The sequence below is a fragment of the Schistocerca nitens genome, chromosome 5, assembly GCF_023898315.1.
Source record: "Schistocerca nitens isolate TAMUIC-IGC-003100 chromosome 5, iqSchNite1.1, whole genome shotgun sequence".
Classification (NCBI taxonomy): Eukaryota; Metazoa; Arthropoda; class Insecta; order Orthoptera; family Acrididae; genus Schistocerca; species Schistocerca nitens.
Window position 1 is genome coordinate 464,436,692 of NC_064618.1, and position 21,380 is coordinate 464,458,071.

At 45.7% G+C, this 21,380-nt stretch overlaps 1 protein-coding gene across 2 annotated transcripts in view; it reads right to left on the reverse strand.

Moving 5' to 3' along the window:
- The window catches only part of LOC126259420 (endoplasmic reticulum metallopeptidase 1-like), a 316,942-nt gene that overhangs the window by 249,880 nt on the left and 45,682 nt on the right, over positions 1-21,380 (reverse strand). The window contains exon 2 of one of the 2 annotated variants that reach the window (XM_049956203.1): positions 3,008-3,222. The exons of the other annotated variant lie outside the window; for it this stretch is intronic. Within the exon in view, the coding sequence (XP_049812160.1) occupies positions 3,008-3,010 (3 nt within the window). The 5' untranslated portion in view covers positions 3,011-3,222. The remainder of the gene's footprint in view (positions 1-3,007; positions 3,223-21,380) is intronic. 2 annotated transcript variants of the gene reach the window in all.

The window sequence follows — 21,380 nt, forward strand, 5'->3', positions numbered from 1 at the left end:
CGACCGCTCGCGATAAGCGAGAAATCCGGGTTCGAGTCCCGGTCCAGCACAAATTTTTCATCGTCATTCCACTCTACAGCTGGTGATAGTAATTATTCGTAACTGCGCATTCATCTGATGAATTTTCACACTATGTCCATTATTATTCAACATGCCAGCCACCTAAGTATAGGTGACTGATGACCTCAGATGTTAAGTCCCATAGCGCTTGGAGCCATTTGAACCATTTGTAAACCGTAAGCACCAACGAAAGATAATTTCACTTCAGGAAATTTGTGCTAAAAAAGTTGATTCTAACCTAAAACACAATAGAGAAACATGACAAAATGTAACATAGAACACATTGTGACTACCACATAATACATTTATTATATTTACAAAACGAAACCTGTATTACAGGCCACTACCCAAGCTTCACAAATAAAAGATACGCGTATGGCAATAAACAAACTGCCTTCAGTTAGTTGCACAGACGGAACATACCTCCACGAATTTTGAAGCAATTAAGGAACGACGAAAACAAAAAATACGATAAATTTCTTTTTACCACAGCAGTGCATTAAGTGTGTCCGATCAAAGAAGAGGATATTCAATTCAGGAATCTTTTCCAGATAACTAAGTAGGAAATGCACCGTTTTGGGGCCACGACCACAAAAAGACAGCCAGTCAATGACGAGTGTGTCTAAGCTTACATCCTTGTAGAGTTGGTCGCAATTTTTTAGGTCGCGACACGAAGAATTGTCGAGAAAACAAACCAATCATTCTTTCAGAGATTTCAAGTTTTTTGCATTGTTGGTGGCAGTGTTTTCAGTTTCTTAGTTTAGTGGTGCTGATGTACTTCACAAAATAGAAGCTCATTCATGCGTCCCGTAAGGTGGAAAACTTTAAAATTCGTGGCCTATGCGTATTATTAAAGATATTGCATTTTTTAGTATACTGTGTCTACTATCTTACTGCACTGCTATTTCTGTAGAGCTCCTTATTGTAATCAGTGCCTTGAAACCGCAACGAGCATCGTTTATGTACTCTAGCTTTACACAGGTAGCGTTATTGAACTATCGCGTGCAATCAAACCGAAGTGGATAGCAAGTAATTATTTAATTTACTCAGTAGCTGGGGTATTGAAAATAAAATGTGAGGAAGTGAAATGAAAACGAGACAGATGGGAAAGTCAGTAAACTGTTTATAATTTCTAAAGTAATCGCTATAACTATTCACACATTATCCCACTATGAGACAGGACAGTCAACGCAACGCCTTCATGCACCCACCCACATGTTGCTGAGGTAGTTTCGAGTACGTAGCAGATGTTCTGCTGGCAATCCCTTACACATCATCCTCATGCGATTTCCATATTTTTGTAGTCCTCTAGAAAAAATTTGCGGTCGTTGATTTGCTTCGGACGAAGAGGTGCACGCCTGGATACAATCATTGTTCCATAGGGAATGCAAACATTTTCCCGTGAAGGTACTGAACGTCTTGTTTTACAGTGGGTTAAATGTATTATCAGTTATGAAGATTACTTGTGAAATAGTAAACAGTTTACTCATTTTCCATTTGTCTCGTTATCATTTGAATGCCCCTCATAAATATTGGCTGGCGGAAGTCTGGTTACATGCATAGTCTACTCTTTTCGCGCGCGCATCGCTGACTAGCTACGGTTTTATGGCCTTAACTCTTGTGTGGTGCTTTTCCGACCTATAAACCAAAACTTTTGTATATGCAGACGACCTGGCAATAACAGTTCAAGGCAACAGGTTTGAAGCCATCGAGGAGAAACTAGAAACCGCCCTTTCTACAATGTCAATCTACTACAAAAAGAATTCTCTAAAACCCAATCCCTCCAAAACTCAAGTGAGTGCATTCATCTGAACTCGAGGCAGGCAAAGTACAGGCTCAATGTTACCTGGGATGGGACATTACTAGAACACACAGATACTCCCACCTACCTTGGCGTCGTGCTGGACAGAACATTGACAAACAAATATCATTGCGAAAAAACACGCAAAAAAGTAGAAGCACGAAATTCCCTAATAAGAAAGCTGTCCAATAGCAAATGGGGTGCTAAACCTACCGTGGTCAGAACTTCAGCCCAAGCTTTGTGCTTCTCAACTGCCGAATATGCCTGCCCGGTATGGTGCAGATCCGCCCACGCACAAAGGTAGATATTAGCTTGAATGAAACATGCAGGATAGTGACAGGCTGCATGAAACCTACCCCCATAGAAAATCTTTACAGGGCCGCAGGTTTCACAAACCCTGACTCACGTAGGAAAGCCCATGAACATACCGAGAAGCTAAAACAAACCTTTGATGCCCGTCACTCAATATTTGCCCTAGAGTGTGGCCCCAGCAGACTCAAATCCAGACGCCGTTTCCTAAGTTGCGCCTTAGATGAGCCCTCCATCTACTATCCACTAAGAGAGGACCCACCAAGCGGCGTTTCTGGTGATTGGAAAACCTGGAGAATGCTTAACCGCATCAGAACTGGGTGGCTCCTGTGAAATCTAATCTGATCAAATGGGGTTTGTTGGACGAAAATGGCGACAAATGCGACTGCGGCACTCGACAGGACATGGAACATGTTCTACAATGCCCTGTCTGCCCCCACAGACGCACCCCCTACGATCTATGGTTGGCTAAAGAAGAAGCATTGGACATTGCCCAATACTGGGCAAACAAATTGTAGTTTCCGGACACGACAAAGTAAAGTAAGTCCGACCTATAGTTATCGTGTAAATTTTGCTCTAACATTATCATTATTTTGTTCTCTCTCCTTTTTGCACCCTGCACGTGGGTCAAAAGCTTTTCCTAATTACAGAAAGAATTTGTGACAATACTGCGACAATGATGCAATGCTAGCTGATACCAGAATACAATTTCTAACAGAACTCGCGCAATATTTAACAGTATTATACTGACTTTATAATGAGAAATGACTGTAGGTACCACAGAAATCAAATTGCGATAGCATTTAGTTGAGCTTTTGTGCGCTAGAGCAGTCTTACCATTTTGCGCAGCGTGAACTTGAGGGCATACGCCTCACCAGTGGAAAGGCTAGAAGAATCTTTTCAGTCGTCCGTGAACACACGCCCAGACGAGTAGACTTGAAAACGTCGGTTGATTATTTCGACGTTGGTGGTTTATTTGGCATCCCACACTTCTGTGAACGAGCAGCGATTGCCTATTTTCCGACTGGAGAACCACATTCCAGACGCGCGACCTGAAACATGTACAGCAAGGACGACATAAGCAGGGCAGCAGCACGTGACAGCCATGGGCTGGCCGAGAGCTGGTCGGTGTACTTTGAAGACTGAACGCTATTTTGTACGACCAGAATCTTTACGAAGGAATTATAAGGGGACGAGTCGCCCACGAAATTTAATTATATGTCAACTGCACTACAGAGAGGTCGAAAGACCGCAAACTTGCTGCCAAGGTTTATTGTGTACTATTGTTAACATCGAGCATAGATTTAAGTGTCAGGAAGTCATTTCTGAAAGTATTTGTACGGAGTGTAGCCCTGTATGGAAGTGAAACATGGACGGTTAATAGTTTGGACAGGAAGAGAATAGAAGCTTTCGAAATGTGGTGCTACAGAAGAATGCTGAAGATTAGATGGGTAGATCACATAACTAATGAGGAAGTATTGAATAGGATTGGGGAGAAGAGAAGTTTGTGGCACAACTTGACCAGAAGAAGGGATCGGTTGGTAGGACATGTTCTGAGGCATCAAGGGATCACCAATTTAGTATTGGAGGGCAGCGTGGAGGGTAAAAATCGTAGGGGGAGACCAAGAGATGAATACACTAAGCAGATTCAGAAGGATGTAGCTTGCAGTAGGTACTGGGAGATGAAGAAGCTCGCACAGGATAGAGTAGCATGGAGAGCTGCATCAAACCAGTCTCGGGACTGAAGACTACAACAACAACATGTGCGTTCTTCGTTATCTCAACATCGCATTTTTCCATGGTGTTAATTTCGCGTAACGTATATGAAAGGCAGTATGCTGCCCACCTTTTCTACGAAAGTGCGCTTTCATAATTTTAACAATATACCTCTGTATGGATAACAGCTGTTGTAGCATCTGCCACAGGCGTTCGATAAGCGAGACGATTTCCTCCCAGAAATTTACTGTATCATTTCGAACTAAATTTGTTTAGTCATGTCTTAAAACGCACAATTTACCCAGAGATAAATATGCTGACTCAGGAGTCTACAAAATCCATTATAGAGATTGTGAAAGCACATATGTATGGGCCAGACAGGAACGCAATTTCATGTATACGTATTATAAATTAAAATCCTCGCCGCGTTTTGATACGGTTTACACTAATAGACTAATTCCCGACGAAGGTTTGTGTGTATCACTACATATCACAAGCAAATCGCCGTCTGGGAAGCCGAGGTAGGTCGCCAGTGCGCTATAACAACACTGTAACCTAAGTTCTAACCGCACGGCATCAGATAAACCTTTAAACACAAGCACACCACAGAACAAACTGAGGGCAGCGTCAGCGTAATCGACACAGCAGCTAAAGGCTGGTTGTTAAATGTGATACATGAAATGGAGATGTTTACGAAAAAGAAAATAACACAGCAACGAATAAATAAACAGTTAAATTTGAATTTTCCGCTTGTTTGATGAGCTGAGTATGCTAATACCTGATTTGTACGTTTCACATAACTACGTCAAAAGTAATTTGCTCATGTACCCAACCGATGAGATTACAGTAAACATTTCAGATCTGACGCACACCAGTACATGTATGATTGTAGTAACAAACGGCACTTTTAACCCGGTTAACCCAATAACAAGTCGCCAGCAGGTCAATGATTACAGCTTCGTAAGTTCTAAGCTGAATTTTCGTGAGCTTTATCTTATCTTCTTGCTAAATACTCAAATCTCCACAGATTTTATGACGGTCGCGTCTGACGAGCGAAATCGCTTATAGCAAATCAAATTCTGTGCGACCTGTGTGTGTTTTATCTGAACAATAAAGACTAATGGACCGCAAGAAATAGAGGTCTTGACGCAGACGCTGAAACAATCCTAAATTTATCAAATTTATTCTGTTTATAACCAACACAAACAGCAAGTGCAACCTCTTAAGAACAACCAGCTTGACGCTAAAAATGCTTGTCTGCTAAGGAACGTTCTAACTTCCGCCTGCTCCGCGCAGCCCGAAACTAGTTTGGTGTGAGAGGGAACTGAACAGCTTCCCGTCTCGCAAACCACAACCTGTTTTAAGTTGACGTCTGCTTTCAGCTTATAACACCACTACATCGTGCGTTAAACTGGGCGATGCTAACATTTCCAGCAATCAGCAGCTAGCTACAGCAGTCCAAATAAATATAGAAATGGGCCTCGCTACTGCACGGGGTAGTGCTGTGTGTCGATACGTACAAGTAACAGCAGAGCGAAAAGCTTTAGACACTGGTGTATGCCAGATGGGATCCTTGAAATAGTGACTATCTTGAGGCACTGTTATCAGATATACTGAAAACCTACTGAAAAGTAGTGTACAGATTACTACAAGACAACGCACTTTTCTTTGTACAGTGGTTAAAAATTGTTATGCAAGTGCAATTTAATTTTATGTTTGGTTTTCATCCCTGAGCGAGAGTCCCAATTTGTTTCTTCAATTATTCTGAATTATAAACCATAAATCCCAGGAATGACAGTATCAGAATTACGAGTAACTCAGGAAAAAACATGAAGAAAAAAACATGAAGAAAGTTCGTGCAGTAACAGTCCATATCCCAGTGACCATCCTCTGGTATACTGAGTAATTAGTGAACAAAGGGTGTTTCAACACTAGACAATAGTCATGTCAGTGTTATGAGGATCACTTTTTTTTTGTTTTGTTTTGGGGCGCAAAACTGCTATGGTCATTAGCGCCCGGTCTGTGACTTAGGAAAACGTAAAAAACGAAAATGGAAACAAGCAGCAATGGGAACGAAACTAAAAAATTTGGAGAAACTAAAAGCGGAAGGAAAGCTTAAACCACTACTGAAAGGGGTTGGTGGTCCCCAAAGAGAGCTTCAAATGACTGACGTCATCTCATTGGCACTAATAAACTCGAGAACGCGATCGGCTGAGTGCGTGTCATCTGCTAAAATCGACGATATATCAGGCGATAGCTGGAGACGGGAGCGTAACGGATTAAAATAGGGGCACTCAATTAAAAGGTGTCTTACAGTCCACAGCTGAGAGCAGTGGGGACAGACTGGGGGGAGGATCGCCGCTTAAAAGATGTCGATGGCTAAAAAGACAGTGCCCTATCCGAAGTCTAGTTAAAATTACCTCCTCCTGACGACGCGTTCGGGAGGAAGAGGTCCAAGCACAGGGAAGAGCTTTCACGTCCCGCAATTTATTATGAGGAAGTGTCGACCAATGTGCGTGCCTTAAAAGAACAACACGACGACATAAAACGCTCCGTAGATCGGCGAAGGGAATCGATTGAATAGCTGGCCGAAGAAGAGAGACTGCAGCCTTGGCTGCAATATCGGCCGCCTCATTTCCACAGATACCAACGTGTCCCGGGAGCCAGAGGAACGCCACCGAGACGACCCCCAGGTGGAGCAAGCGCAGACAAATGGCTCTGAGCACTATGGGACTCAACATCTTAGGTCATAAGTCCCCTAGAACTTAGAACTACTTAAACCTAACTAACCTAAGGACATCACACACACCCATGCCCGAGGCGGGATTCGAACCCGCGACCGTAGCAGTCCCGCGGCTCCGGACTGCAGCGCCTGAACCGCTAGACCACCGCGGCCGAAGCGCAGACAGTCCTGAATCCGGTGGACCAGAGGGTGGACAGGGTAGAGAGCTTGGAGACTGAGGAGAGAGCTGAGAGAGTCTGAACAGATAACATACTGTATCCGCTGATGGCGTCGGATGTAGTGGACAGCCTGGAGAACAGCGTAAAGCTCCGCAGTATAAACCGAACACTGGTCGGGAACCCGAAATTGATTTGGGTTGTCGCAAACAATATAGGCACTCCCTACACCTATAGATGTTTTCGAGCCATCAGTGTAAATAAATATGGCTTCCTTCATTTGTGCACATAGAGCAGCAAATGCCCGACGATAAACAAGTGAAGTGGTACCATCCTTGGGAAATTGACAAACGTCACGGAGCAGGCAGATCCGGGGACGGAGCCATCGCGGTGCTGTACCCAAAGTTGTCAAAGTTTTAGGAAAGCGGAAGGAAAGAGAATGGAGCAATTGACGGAAGCGGACTCCCGGTGGTAGTAGGGAGGAAGGGCGGCCTGCATACCCTACATCAAAGGAGGCGTCGAAAAAAATGTCATGGGCTGGATTAGCAGGCATGGAAGACAGATGGCTAGCATAACGACTCAGAATGACTGCTCGCCGATAGGACAGCGGAGGTTCAGCAGTCTCAGCATAAAGGCTTTCCACAGGGCTGGTGTAAAAACCTCCAGACACTAAACGTAATCCACAGCGGTGGATAGAGTCGAGACGCCGAAGAATAGACGGCCGAGCAGAGGAGTAAACTATGCTTTCATAGTCCAATTTCGAGCACACTAATGCGCGATAGAGGTGGAGAAGAACCACTCGGTCCGCTCCCCAGGAGGTACCATTCAGGACACGGAGGGTGTTGAGGGATCGCAGACAGCGAGCCGAAAGATAGGAAACGTGGGAGGACCAGCACAGTTTTCTGTCAAACATAAGACCCAAGAATTTAGCGACGTCCGAAAATGGAAGGTTGACAGGTCCTAGATGTAAGGAAGGTGGAAGAAACTCCGTACGACGCCAAAAATTAACACAAACCGTCTTACTGGGAGAAAAACGGAAGCCGGTTTCGATGCTCTAAGAGTGGAGGCGATCGAGACATCCTTGAAGACGTCGTTCAAGAAGGCTGGTCCGTTGAGAGCTGTAGTAGATCGCAAAATCGTCCACAAAGAGGGAGCCCGAGACATCAGGAAGGAGACAATCCATAATTGGATTTATGGCAATGGCAAACAGTACAACACTTAGCACGGAGCCTTGAGGTACTCCGTTTTCTTGGGAGAAAGTACGGGAGAGAGTAGTGTTCACCCGCACCCTAAATGTGCGCTCTGCCATAAATTCGCGAAGAAAAAGGGGCAGCCGACCTCGAAAGCCCGAAGAGAACAGTGGGCGGAGGATGCCTGTCCTCCAACCGGTATCGTATGCTCTCTCCAGATCAAAAAATATTGCTACTGTTTGGCGTTTCCGGATAACATTGTTCATGATATAAGTGGAGAGAGCAACAAGATGGTCAACTGCAGAACGATGCTTTTGGAAACCGCATTGGGCAGGTGTTAGAAGACTGCGGGACTCCAGCCACCAAGCTAAACGGCAATTCACCATACGCTCCAAAACCTTGGATACACTACTCGTGAGAGCAATGGGGCCATAGCTAGATGGGAGATGTTTGTCCTTTCCAGGTTTCGGAACAGGGACGACGATAGCTTCCCGCCATCGTCGGGGAAAAGTACTCTCGGTCCAAATTCGAAGATAAAGGCGAAGAAGGTAACGCAGACTATGGTATGATTAATGCGGCAACATTTGGATGTGGATACCATCCGGTCTTGGGGCGGAGGAGCGAGAAGAAGAGAGTGCATGTTGGAGTTCCCGCATGGAGAAAACAGTATTGTAGCTTTCGCGATTTTGAGAGGAGAAAGCAAGAGGTCGCACTTCCGCTGCACGTTTCTTCAGGAGAAACGCTGGCGGGTAATTTGAAGAGCTCGAAATCTCAGCAAAGTGTTGTCCCAATGAGTTAGAAATTGCGACGGGGTCCACTAATGTATCATGCGCGACGGTGAGCCCAGAGACCGGGGAGAAACTAGGCGCGCCTGATAACCGTCGAATCCATCTCCAAACTTCCGAGGAGGGAGTGAAGGTGTTAAATGAGTTAATAAAGAATTTCCAGCTTCCCTTCTTGCTATCGCGGATGACGCGACGGCATTGCGCACGGAACTGCTTATAGCGGATACAGTTGGCCAAAGTAGGATGGTGTTTGAAAACGCGAAGAGCACGTCGCCGCTCACGTATTGCGTCACGGCATGCCTCGTTCCACCAAGGAACTGGGGGGCGCCGGGGCAATTCGGAGGTGCGAGGTATTGAACGTTCCGCAGCTGGAAGAATAACGTGTGTAATATGTGTGACCTCATCGTCGAAGCTAGGAAAGTGACGGTCATCGAATGTCGCTAGAGAAGAAAAAAGTGTCCAATCGACTTGGGCAAACTTCCAGCGTCTCGGGCGCATATATGGCAGTTGTGGCTGCAATCGAAGGACACATGGAAAGTGGTACCTAGAGTGTGTACCATCAAGGGCGAACCATTCGAAGCGCCGAGCCAGCGGAACAGTACCGACCGCAAGGTCCAAATGAGAGAAATTTGTCGTGGAGGCAGAGAAAAATGTAGGGACCCCAGTGTTGAGGCAAACTACACTCCTGGAAATTGAAATAAGAACACTGAATTCATTGTCCCAGGAAGGGGAAACTTTATTGACACATTCCTGGGGTCAGATACTTCACATGATCACACTGACAGAACCACAGGCACATAGACACAGGCAACAGAGCATGCACAATGTCGGCACTAGTACAGTGTATATCCACCTTTCGCAGCAATGCGGGCTGCTATTCTCCGATGGAGACGATCGTAGAGATGCTGGATGTAGTCCTGTGGAACGGCTTGCCATGCCATTTCCACCTGGCGCCTCAGTTGGACCAGCGTTCGTGCTGGACGTGCAGACCGCGTGAGACGACGCTTCATGCTCAATGGGGGACAGATCCGGAGATCTTGCTGGCCAGGGTAGTTGACTTACACCTTCTAGAGCACGTTGGGTGGCACGGGATACATGCGGACGTGCATTGTCCTGTTGGAACAGCAAGTTCCCTTGCCGGTCTAGGAATGGTAGAACGATGGGTTCGATGACGGTTTGGATGTACCGTGCACTATTCAGTGTCCCCTCGACGATCACCAGTGGTGTACGGCCAGTGTAGGAGATCGCTCCCCACACCATGATGCCGGGTGTTGGCCCTGTGTGCCTCGGTCGTATGCAGTCCTGACTGTGGCGCTCACCTGCACGGCGCCAAACACGCATACGACCATCACTAGCACCAAGGCAGAAGCGACTCTCATCGCTGAAGACGACGTCTCCATTCGTCCCTCCATTCACGCCTGTCGCGACACCACTGGAGGCGGGCTGCACGATGTTGGGGCGTGAGCGGAAGACGGCCTAACGGTGTGCGGGACCGTAGCCCAGCTTCATGGAGACGGTTGCGAATGGTCCTCGCCGATACCCCAGGAGCAACAGTGTCCCTAATTTGCTGGGAAGTGGCGGTGCGGTCCCCTACGGCACTGCGTAGGATCCTACGGTCTTGGCGTGCATCCGTGCGTCGCTGCGGTCCGGTCCCAGGTCGACGGGCACGTGCACCTTCCGCCGACCACTGGCGACAACATCGATGTACTGTGGAGACCTCACGCCCCACGTGTTGAGCAGTTCGGCGGTACGTCCACCCGGCCTCCCGCATGCCCACTATACGCCCTCGCTCAAAGTCCGTCAACTGCACATACGGTTCACGTCCACGCTGTCGCGGCATGCTACCAGTGTTAAAGACTGCGATGGAGCTCCGTATGCCACGGCAAACTGGCTGACACTGACGGCGGCGGTGCACAAATGCTGCGCAGCTAGCGCCATCCGACGGCCAACACCGCGGTTCCTGGTGTGTCCGCTGTGCCGTGCGTGTGATCATTGCTTGTACAGCCCTCTCGCAGTGTCCGGAGCAAGTATGGTGGGTCTGACACACCGGTGTCAATGTGTTCTTTTTTCCATTTCCAGGAGTGCAGATCCGCTTGGTGGACGACGTCTAGCAATAGTGAGCTACGTGGACAAGGATGTGGAGATCCCCAAAGCGGGTGGTGGGCATTGAAGTCCCCAACCAGCAAATAGGGGGGTGGAAGCTGACCAAGAAGATGAAGGAGATCAGCTCGTGCCATTGGTGTGGACGATGGAATATATACAGTACAAAGAGAGATCATGTATCCAGAAAGGAAAAAACGGACAGCGACAGGTTGGAAGGGAGTTTTTAAGGGGTTGGGTGATAATTGAGAGTATCATGGAGAAGAATCATGAGTCCTCCATGGGCTGGAGTGCCTTCCACAGAGGGGAGGTCATATCGGACAGACTGAAAATGAGGGAGAACAAAGCGGTCATGGGGACGCAGCTTTGTTTCCTGAAGACAGAAGATGACCGGCGAGTAGGATCGTAAGAGGATCGACAATTCATCCCGATTGGCTCGAATGCCGCGGATATTCCAGTGGATAATGGACATAGGGCGGACAGAAAATGTAGGAATGTGACCAAGGTTGCCGTCAACTTAGCGACTGCTCAGAGCTTGCGACCGACAGCATGGAGTGGCATTCAGCCGAAGGCAGAAGATCCTGATCCATAGGTTGTTCAGGAGCAGCTCCAGCCACCAGCGATCGGCCGGTTGATCGGCCGCCAGCAGTGCGCCTCGGCGACACAGTAGACAGCCGAGGGCGATTTCCGCCAGGTGGTGCTGTAGATGAGACACGCCTTGGCGGAGAAGGAGATGCACTGGGTTTCTTATTAGCTTTCTTGGAAGCATGATGTTTAGATGGAGGAGGAACCGATGGTTGTGAAGTTCGGATACGTAAAAAATCTTCCTGAGTATGCTCTTTTTTCGAAGTATTGGTGTCCGACTTTTGGGCTCGAGATTTAGCAGAACCCGATGAAGGGTGAGCCATAGAGTGGGCAGGCGAAAGTGGTGAGGTTGAACGGGCGATCTTTGCGCTGGCCGACTGACGACCGTGGCACTAAAGGTGAGGTCTCAAGTCTGCGTGGCCACCTCCTTTGTTGGCCCAGGAGAAGCAAACAGTGCTGTATTTGCCTGTCTGAGGCACGGTGGGCTGTCGACTGGCGAATAAATTTCGAGCAGCAAAGGTCGACACCTTTTCCTTCACTCTGATTTCCTGAATGAGCTTTTCGTCTTTAAAAATGGGGCAATCTCGAGAGAGGCCCTGGTCAGACAGGTAGTGCTGAATTTCTTCGTCAGACAATCCATCGAGGGAGCGTGTACAAACGACTCCACGTGAGCAATTTCAAGTGCGGTGCGCTTCCACCCGGACAGGGAAGGTGTGGAGCAGTGAAGTACGCAGTAATTTTTGTGCCTGGAGGGCACTAATGTTTCTAACAACAAGGTGCCATTCCGTAATCTGGAACAAGACTTTACAGGACCTGCAATTGCGTCGACACCTTTCTGAATAATGAAAGCGTTGACCGTGGAGAAATCATGACCTTCGTCAGACCGAGAAACAACAAGGAACTGTGGCAACGATGGAAGAACTGTCTGTGGCTGAGACTCATTGAACTTACGCTTGTGAGCAGACATAGTGGAAGATGAGGAAACCATTGCGGAAGCATCCCCCATGATTACCGGCGTCTCCGATGGCGTGCTTCTCCCTTGTGGGGGCCCTCTCTCAGGGCACTCCCGCGTTAGGTGATTGTTCACACCTCAGGTCACACCTCCCGACAAACGGACGGAGGGACCAATCGGCACTTGCGGGAGGTATCAGCTCGGGTAATCGACCCTCCCTGGGCCTGGCCGTTACCAGGGGGTACGTACGTGTTCTACCTGTCTACCCGGGGCGGGGAATTACGCGTTACCCAGTCACCGGCTACGCACGAAAATGCTTGGGTCGCCTTTCAGACACGCACAGGGAGGAAGAAAGAGAAAGGGAAAAACAAAGAAAGGGAAAGGAAAGAAGAGAGGTCTCAAACGCCGCAGCGGAGAAAAGGGTAAAGAGAAGAGGTAAGGAAAAGAGAAGGACAAAGGAAGGATGAAGACCTACAAGCAAACAAGGTGAAGAATGCGTTACATTTACGAGCGTCCGTCTCCGGACGTAGGCACAAACCATACTCCCATAGGGGGAGAAAGGGAAGTAAAGAGCCAAAGGTGAGGGGGGGGGGGGGGAGGGCGAAGATCGGGGATAGGGAAGGAAGCGGAAAGGGAAGGTATGCAGCCCGGAAAGGAAGGAGGGCCACATTAACTCGGGGTCCCATGCTCGCTACGCACGTATCCTCAAAAGAGTTGTGGACCCCCTGGGGGGAACGTACTTCCTTGTAACATTTAGGTATCTAATACAGTAGCTGCTTTCTGCAGCGGTAAGACCTCTTTATTTTCGAAGAATGAACAATTTATTTCTCAGTTTCAGCTCATGTAAATCCGGGACGATACACAAATGTAAAACAGTTTTCCTAATGAACTTTGCGATGGAACCTGCACCTAGGTCGTAAGTTCGTTCAAGGGGAAATGAAGCTCTATTCTCGTAGACAGGCCTACCTTACGGTATACAACTACGCAGCCTGGTCCGAGACGCCTGTCTGGCCGTGTTTGCACCGCTGATGCCGTTTCCGGCCACCGTGCTCACATTCTAGGCCATTTCTCGATCCTTTTTTTCTTTGTACGACAGGTTTTGACGTCAACATCAAGAAAAGCTATACCACTGTAATAGTCTTTTCTAGGCCTATCGAATACAGTTATAAAAATATTAAGAAACGTACGTCGCCGAGCGGTCTAGGGCGCTGCAGTCATGGACTGTGCGGCTGGTCCCGGCGGATGTTCGAGTCCTCCCTCAGGCATGGTTGTTTGTTTTTGTCCTTAGGATAGTTTAGGATAAGTAGTGTGTAAGCTTAGGGACTGATGACCTTAGCAGTTAAGTCCCATAAGATTTCACACACGTTTGAACATTTTGAAACTTACAACATCTCAGTAAATACCAGAGCTAAAAATATACGTGCCATCGCGCTCTAACATTTGCTGAAAACCGCTTTCCGATATGTGTAACTGTTCACGAAATAGAAGGGATGTTACTTTTTACGTAACTCGTCCTATCTATAATTTATGCAAATCTACTGTTTTTCCGATCGTCATGAGATTTTGCCCACGTTACAGTCAAGACAAGAGAAAGATCACTGCCTACAAAAGATTCCGAACCTGACATGAAACATTTATGTATGCACGCAACAAATAAATGGGAAATGTTGTCACTAGAAGTCTCCGGAAGTTCTTGCCCGAGATATATATGTCAGTTTTGTTCACCAATGGTGTCTAATGAAACAGACGAAAATAAATGAAAAACTGTCTTCAGGCATAATTAAAATGTGCTAATTCGCTAACTGATCAACTTTAATAATTAAATGTTACTTTTGGGCGAGTTCTCTGTCAAACTACACGAGTTTTATCTTGTTGTAGTTAAGCAACAATCTGTTGTCTGCAACCCAGGCCTCTGTGTCACTGGCTGTCCCATTTGCTGAATTGACACTTCACATTTCGCACTGACAGTTATGTCACCTGTAAATAATCAAATTTTGGAATTATTAATTTGAATTAGCGGCACGATTACTAATGACGTATCGAGGAAAACAATGAACGAATTAGAGAACTTTGTGTATGGAGCTCTTGACAACATTCGCTTTTCTGAATAAACTGACATTCAGAATATACCTAGCTTTTCATGGATCAGCGATACTAACGTCTTCACAGAAGAGTCAGCACCGGACAGTACTCGCTGTAGGGGGTTCTGCTTCCGATTCCATGGAATCCACGATTTGCACCTTCGTAAACTCCTCTACAGGGACTACGTAGCTGCATGGTCGTTATACTGCGGTTGACACTTCGGCTACTTTTTAGGATATGCTCGTGAGTCTGGAGTGCATAGTTCCAATTCTTTCATCTTTCGAAAATAATTTGTTTGGCTGCTCGGAAAAATGTATGGATGTTGAGACTACTTCTTATCGAAATGTCGAAAGTGTTGTGAAAATATGAAAAGTATTTTCGAAAGCGAAGGACGATAAAGATGAAAAACAACGTATTCTTCTTGCTCGAAAACTGATTAAAACACAAGTCACTGGCAGAGACAGCACAGTTATTGACCTACCAAGTTTGTTCAGGTGTGCATTTATGTCGCCGGCCGTGGTGGTCTAGCGGTTCTAGGCACTCAGTCTGTGATGTCCTTAGGTTAGTTAGGTTTAAGTAGTTCTAAGTTCTAGGGGACTCATGACCACAGATGTTAAGTCCCATGGTGCTAAGAGCCATTTTTTGCATTTATGTCGATCCAGAACTAACAACTCTTGACAGGGCAAGCTGTTTCCCCTCTAATAACAGCACTTGGGTGAAACCTCTGAACGCAAGCAGAGGATGCGGGGGCGGCGTAAGGGGTAGTAGTTACTGCCGCAGCTCATCAATTATGGCAACGATCTATATCCGTAAACGCCAAGCTCCTTTTACCACGGATGGAGTCGTCAATCGATAGCGTAATTGTCGTCCTTATTCTGAACAATGAGACGTCTTGGCACGCTACCTTCTATCGCATGCCCCCTTTAGGGAATCTCTGATCACTTGTATTCTCGGATTAATAAAAACATTATCACTAAAATACGACGCCTACAGAGTGACTATTAGATCCGCGAATAGCAACGTTGTATGACAAAAATTAATGATGCTATGTAGGAATGTAGGATATTTGATAGTCAGGATTTTACACAGAGCACATGCTACAGAGACTGCAGTAGAATTTGTCTCCTCTTTTGCTACTTTCTTCCCTTTCTGCTTTACAAACTGACCGAAGTCTAGGGCTGTTAATACAAAGAGCGAGGCAACAGCAAACACTTAGAAGCACGAGTTAAGAAACTTAACAGAGAAGTCACTCTGGGAATTAGATCAAGAGAAACGATGCAGATTTTTAAGTACATCATGCTCGCTATGCGTATTTTTCACCGGTTGCTGCCAGCAAAAACAACCGCACGCTACGAGAAACTAAACGAAACTGAGTACCTTGAAATAGCTGCGTCGTTTCTTCTGAAGACGTTAACCCTTAGCAGGCTGTGAGAAGCTTTGTGGGGTCTTTAAAAGAACGGTAAGGAGATAACATAAATAGGGGCTTTACTGGTAGAGCTTTATGGACATTACATTTGTAAGGGTATCGCGAAAGTGTTGTGGCAAACTTATTACATACCGCAATAAAGACTGATAATTTCGTCGCCACACATGGCCCAAATTACGACGTACGCCGCTAGGCGGTGCTTTAAAAGGGAGTTCTTGAAATGAGCGTGAAGATTTCCTCTTTGGAGCGCTAGCCAGCACACGAAGAGCATGGGACTGTACACGAATGGTGAGTTTGCAGACATGCACTTACTGTATGGAATAGCTGAGTGCAATGGAGGAGCCGCTGGACGCATTTATCGAGAACGCTTCCCAGACAGACATCAACCTCACCACTGTTTGCACTTCTGCATCGAAATTTGTGCATTTTTCTTAAATACACGGAACTTTCTTATCTATGTCGATATATCACTACTTATACTTCCCTCATTATTTATTTCACTCCAGTGACTAATTTTTTAAGAGTTACTTACAGCTAGAGAAACAAGAGCTTCCTAGTATGAAAATAAAAATGAAATTTCTTCTTTTATGTTACTGCGAACGGACACTGAGGTTTTTCGTAAGCTATTGAGGTGTGTGATTGCCAGGTACTTGTATAATGAGGCACTCCGTTTCGGAATTCTGTCTCAATAGCTGCTGTGAGATGAGTTTGGCAAATTACAATGTGAAAAAGAAGTACAATTAAACCAGTCACCAAGAGCCGTGGCCGTTACTTACAAACAGTGATGCTTCTTCGAATGAAAAACGGTTAGCAACTCACACAAAAATAGATTGCCAATTCTGTTGAAATTTTGGTGGAATCCCCGTAATCCATCGTATTTTTAACACTGAGCGACTGGAATGGAAACTTACCAAAGGATTTTATTCCTTCTCTTGATCTGAGCAGTATTAAAATAATGACGAGCGTTCATTCAGGCGGAATGATAGGCACATACTGGTTACTCACCTACGGCTTGCCAAACTGACAATGTGTGATCGTGAATAAAATAGTTGTTATTGAGAAAAATTAACAATTGATCTGTTGCACAACACAATGGACAGTGTATTGTCAGCAGCGGAGGATAATGCGCGCGACTGGAATGCACAAGCTAGCTATGTGTGCCTTGTGAGTTCGACAAACCTTGTCATGAAAGTAGATCTGCCTTTGTCAGCAGTACATTTCAACAAATTAAATATATCTAATCATACTACTCTTTTAAGATATTCCTACTTTCGTTATAATACCGACCATTTTCTTCATTTGTGTAGCCAGTTGTATAATTAGTTTATTAATGCTGATAATGTGCATGCAACAATTGAAATGATTTTACTTATCACGGCGAACCAATTAAAACATTGTTATTTGTGACTGCTTTTCGACTGCTTCTAGCTTGCAGTGGAAATGTGATTTTCACATGCATGTAGGACAGTGTGTCATATTACATTATTACACCCATATCAGTGTAATCACAGTGAGACTTCTATACTTCAGATCTTGGACGCTTTTTACCAGGAGCACAAAGGGATCACACCCGTGGAGATTATCTCTTTCCAAATTTTCGTAACAGATCGTACAGATACGCCAGCATTCTATGCAGCGAGAAGATAACCTGTTATTTTTACTTTCCTGCCTTGATTCTTAATCACATTATTTTATAATATTCCTTGCTTCCATATTCACTACCCTCTGTCCCTTCTTGTGATCTGAAAACATCGCTGAGGCATATGATACAATTCCAGCGGCCAATGTCTCATTTACTGTAGTATGCATTTTTCTAGACATAAGCAAAACAAAACAAAACTATACAGATATAAATAACAGAAAAAGTACGGTAGCTGGAGCGTTTAAATGGCGAAAAACGAAAAACTACCCAAAGGCAATAAAATTTAGTACACAGTAAGACAAAATTTATCGAATGGGCAGTACTACCACTCCTCATATGAGCCGTTCCGATGTGAGCATATGTCCTGGCTACTTTTCCGCTCCCCGCCTCAAATTTCCCACGGTGCTAGCGAGGCACGCACGACGCGCGGCGCGAGAAACTGTGCTTCAACCAAAACGCCGCGCGACCTGGCGCAGGCGCGTGTCACGTCCCAGTCGCGTCGCAATTTGCGCGGTCCCATTTGAACCTGTGATGTTACAAAAACGCGCGCTGCGCTGGTCGCCACACGCGCTATATGCGTCTCAATTTGCGCCTAGCCTTTTAATATATATATATATATGTGTGTGTGTGTGTGTGTGTGTGTGTGTGTGAGCGCGCGCGCGCGCGCGCGCTTCTGCCTGCTTAATTGGGCCACAACTTTCGGCGGCTATTAAGTTCCGATTCTCTGGCAGGTAGGGCAGCTACAGAAGTGCATTATTGTTCGTGTCTATTGTTCTTACTATGTCTGGTGGGATATATAGGGAAGCGTCGTACGTTGAATGATAACTGAAGGGCATGGAGATGTCGCGTCCTCGTGTGAGACAGTGTTCTCGGCACCTAACAGTTCAAAGGTGTCTCCATTTGACTGGCTGGACGGATCGTGCAATACGAGATCAGTAGGACATTTGGATGTGACAGTGTTCCGATGTTGGACTGCTTAGGAGTGGTGGGCGGGGGGGGGGGGGCGGGGGGGGAGGGGTGCAGGCATGGCCTTCGTCACGGTTCCAGTGGACCACATCTGACCGCTAACAGGGAGGATCGCTGTATTGCGCCCGGGACACACCATGATCCCTTCACATCTGCACCTCCTATCCAATAAGTAATGGACTCACTGCAATATTGTGTCAACCCGAACCATTGGTCGGAGACCAGCTGGAGTCTGACTAGGTAATTAGCATCCCATGCATAGGATGCCATCGACACAAACACGTGCATTTGGAGTGGTGCTGTGAGCGAGAAGCGTAGACGAACTGCAGTTAGTGGTGTCGCACTGTGTTCACAGATAAATCATGGTTCTGCACTACCTCCGGCTGGCGTCCAACGTCAGCGAATATGGCGGCAACCTGGCTATAGTCCCAATCTTTTAATGTTTTGGAGAGGCAGACTGCTGTTATTCATGGCGTCGTCGTGTGGAGATCCATCGGGTGTGACTATCACGGCTGCTAGTGACTGAACGAACTCTGACAGCACAATTGTTTGTTACAGACATCCTGCGTCCTTACGTGTTACTTCTCATGCGACAATATCGTGGCTTCACTTTTCAACAAGAGGAGTGTTCTTCCACATATGGCATGTGAGTCTGACTGCGTGGTGATGATGACTTTCGAAACCAACAAGAGGGCCCCCCCCCCCCCCATCTGTCCCCAATGGAACACATCGGACGTCAGCTCCGTCTTAGTGCCCGTATCCAGGATATCAAGAACCAGTTACAGCCATTGTGGGCCAGCTTAACTTAGGATAGGTAACACCCTTCCCAACCGAATCAATTCATAAATCTAGACCAGGGGCCCTATTCTGTATCGTTCATACCAATTGGTGCTGGAGGTTAGCATCGGTAATGTTATCATTTTCGGTTACTATTCTGTTACCGATCGGTCCTCCTGCCGATTTTTCGACAACTGTACTGAGAGGTTTAGAATTTCGGTATGGCACTCTCGTTCGGTTTGGTGCGATTTATTTACACCTAGAATTTGTTATTTTAAACATACTCATCGGTTTAAGCGTCGGATTTAGTGATTGTCTTATTAAAGAATCACCAGGGCGCGTCCAGGTGGAAGGTGAGTTCATAATAGACTATTTTCCTTTGTTAGAAATATGGTTTGTATTGTTATTTTGAATGATTATAACAAAAAAATTTCCGTCGCTGTTCTCACAAAATACCGGTTATTTTTACATAATTAAGAGTTTTAAAAATCATTAAATTTCAAAAGCTCTGCTTATGTATATCACATGACGTACATTTTAACGCAAATCGTTTACTTATTAATTATCGAAACGCATTTAAAGCTTAAATAACAATGCAAAGGAATTTTGTGAATCGTGCATTTCAGGCTTACACCTGCATCATTCGTCAACGAAGTCAATCTGCGTCTCTCTCGAGTGGAATTACGTGGAATAGAGCGCTGAAGGGAAGGAGTTTTAGTGGCACAGTGGGTAAGGCAACGATCTGCCGTGTATAAGGTCATGTGTTCGCATACCGCCTGGTATCAAAGTATTTTTTTCCTCTTCGTGTTTGTAAAGCATTCTGAGACTTTGTTGACAGTCAAAGATAAGCATTTTTCTGATATATTTGTTATTGTATACAACGTAAGAGCGCGCTTTCTCAATTGGCTAATGAGTATATCCGATTTCGTGACTTCCATATGTTTAAGAAATGAAAGATGAAATTGCTGTTTGTGAAACAACAGACAGTGACAGATACTTTTTCTTGTCACAAGTAATTCAGCATTTTTTTCTGAATACGTAGCGATTCCCGAGAGTATGGTCAGACAGGAATGTAAGAGCACAAATTACTGCGAATGGCGTTAGCAGCAATCGTCTTTATACTCCAGCTTGTCAAGTGTTTTCCTGCGATCGAATCCTTAACAGCAGGAGACAGAGATGAAAGATTCCCGCCACAGTATTTCTCGACTATACGACCATATATGAAACATTCTGATTCATCAGATACATGATATAAACTACAACGAACTTCTATAGCTGCACTCGCCACACGTTCTCGAAAAGGAGATTTTATAATTTTGGTTTTATGAACCAAATCGTTGCTGTATCATATAGGGAAGTAGGCTACTTCATCATTTGGATCTCCAGGAGCGAGTTGCAACCACATTCTATGCATGCTCTTATTCTTTGACATTCTCTTAAACAATTTTCTGGTTCATGGAGAAGTGTTCCGTCTATGCGACTAATTGAAGCCATCTTCACGAATAGAAGAAGCGAAACGCGCATGGCAATAAACAAATTTCCTTTAATTAGTTGTATAGACTGAACATAGTTCCATGAATTCTGGAGCAACTAAGAAAAAATGAATTTTTCGGGTGTTTCTATACATGCTTTTGTACAATGTGGTACTACACTATTCCTAAATCTTATTCCGAAACATAAAATCCAAAACAATACTACGTAAGTGAGAATAAAATGACAGTGTGACATTTATGAGTGTTTCCAGAACACAGTCAATATTCCATCATTATCATGCATTCATAGAAGCACGTTATCAGCGAAATTTTAACGGTATTGCGTACTCTAACCACACTTTTCGGTACTGTGAACAATAGCGTACTTGTGTTGGCTGCTAGTTCGTGGCGCTGCAGTGCGCATGCGCAGATCTGGGGGCCAATTGCTTTAGATTGGTTGGCGCGAGAACTGACAGTGTTTCGGTTCGCTATGACCGTTCGGTATCGCTTCCGAAATTCTTACAAAATCATGTTGGGGCTCTACTTCGAAAGCAAGACCATTTGGTGCTCTCGCGTACCGAACCGATCGGCAAAATGGTGGAAAGATACAGAATAGGGC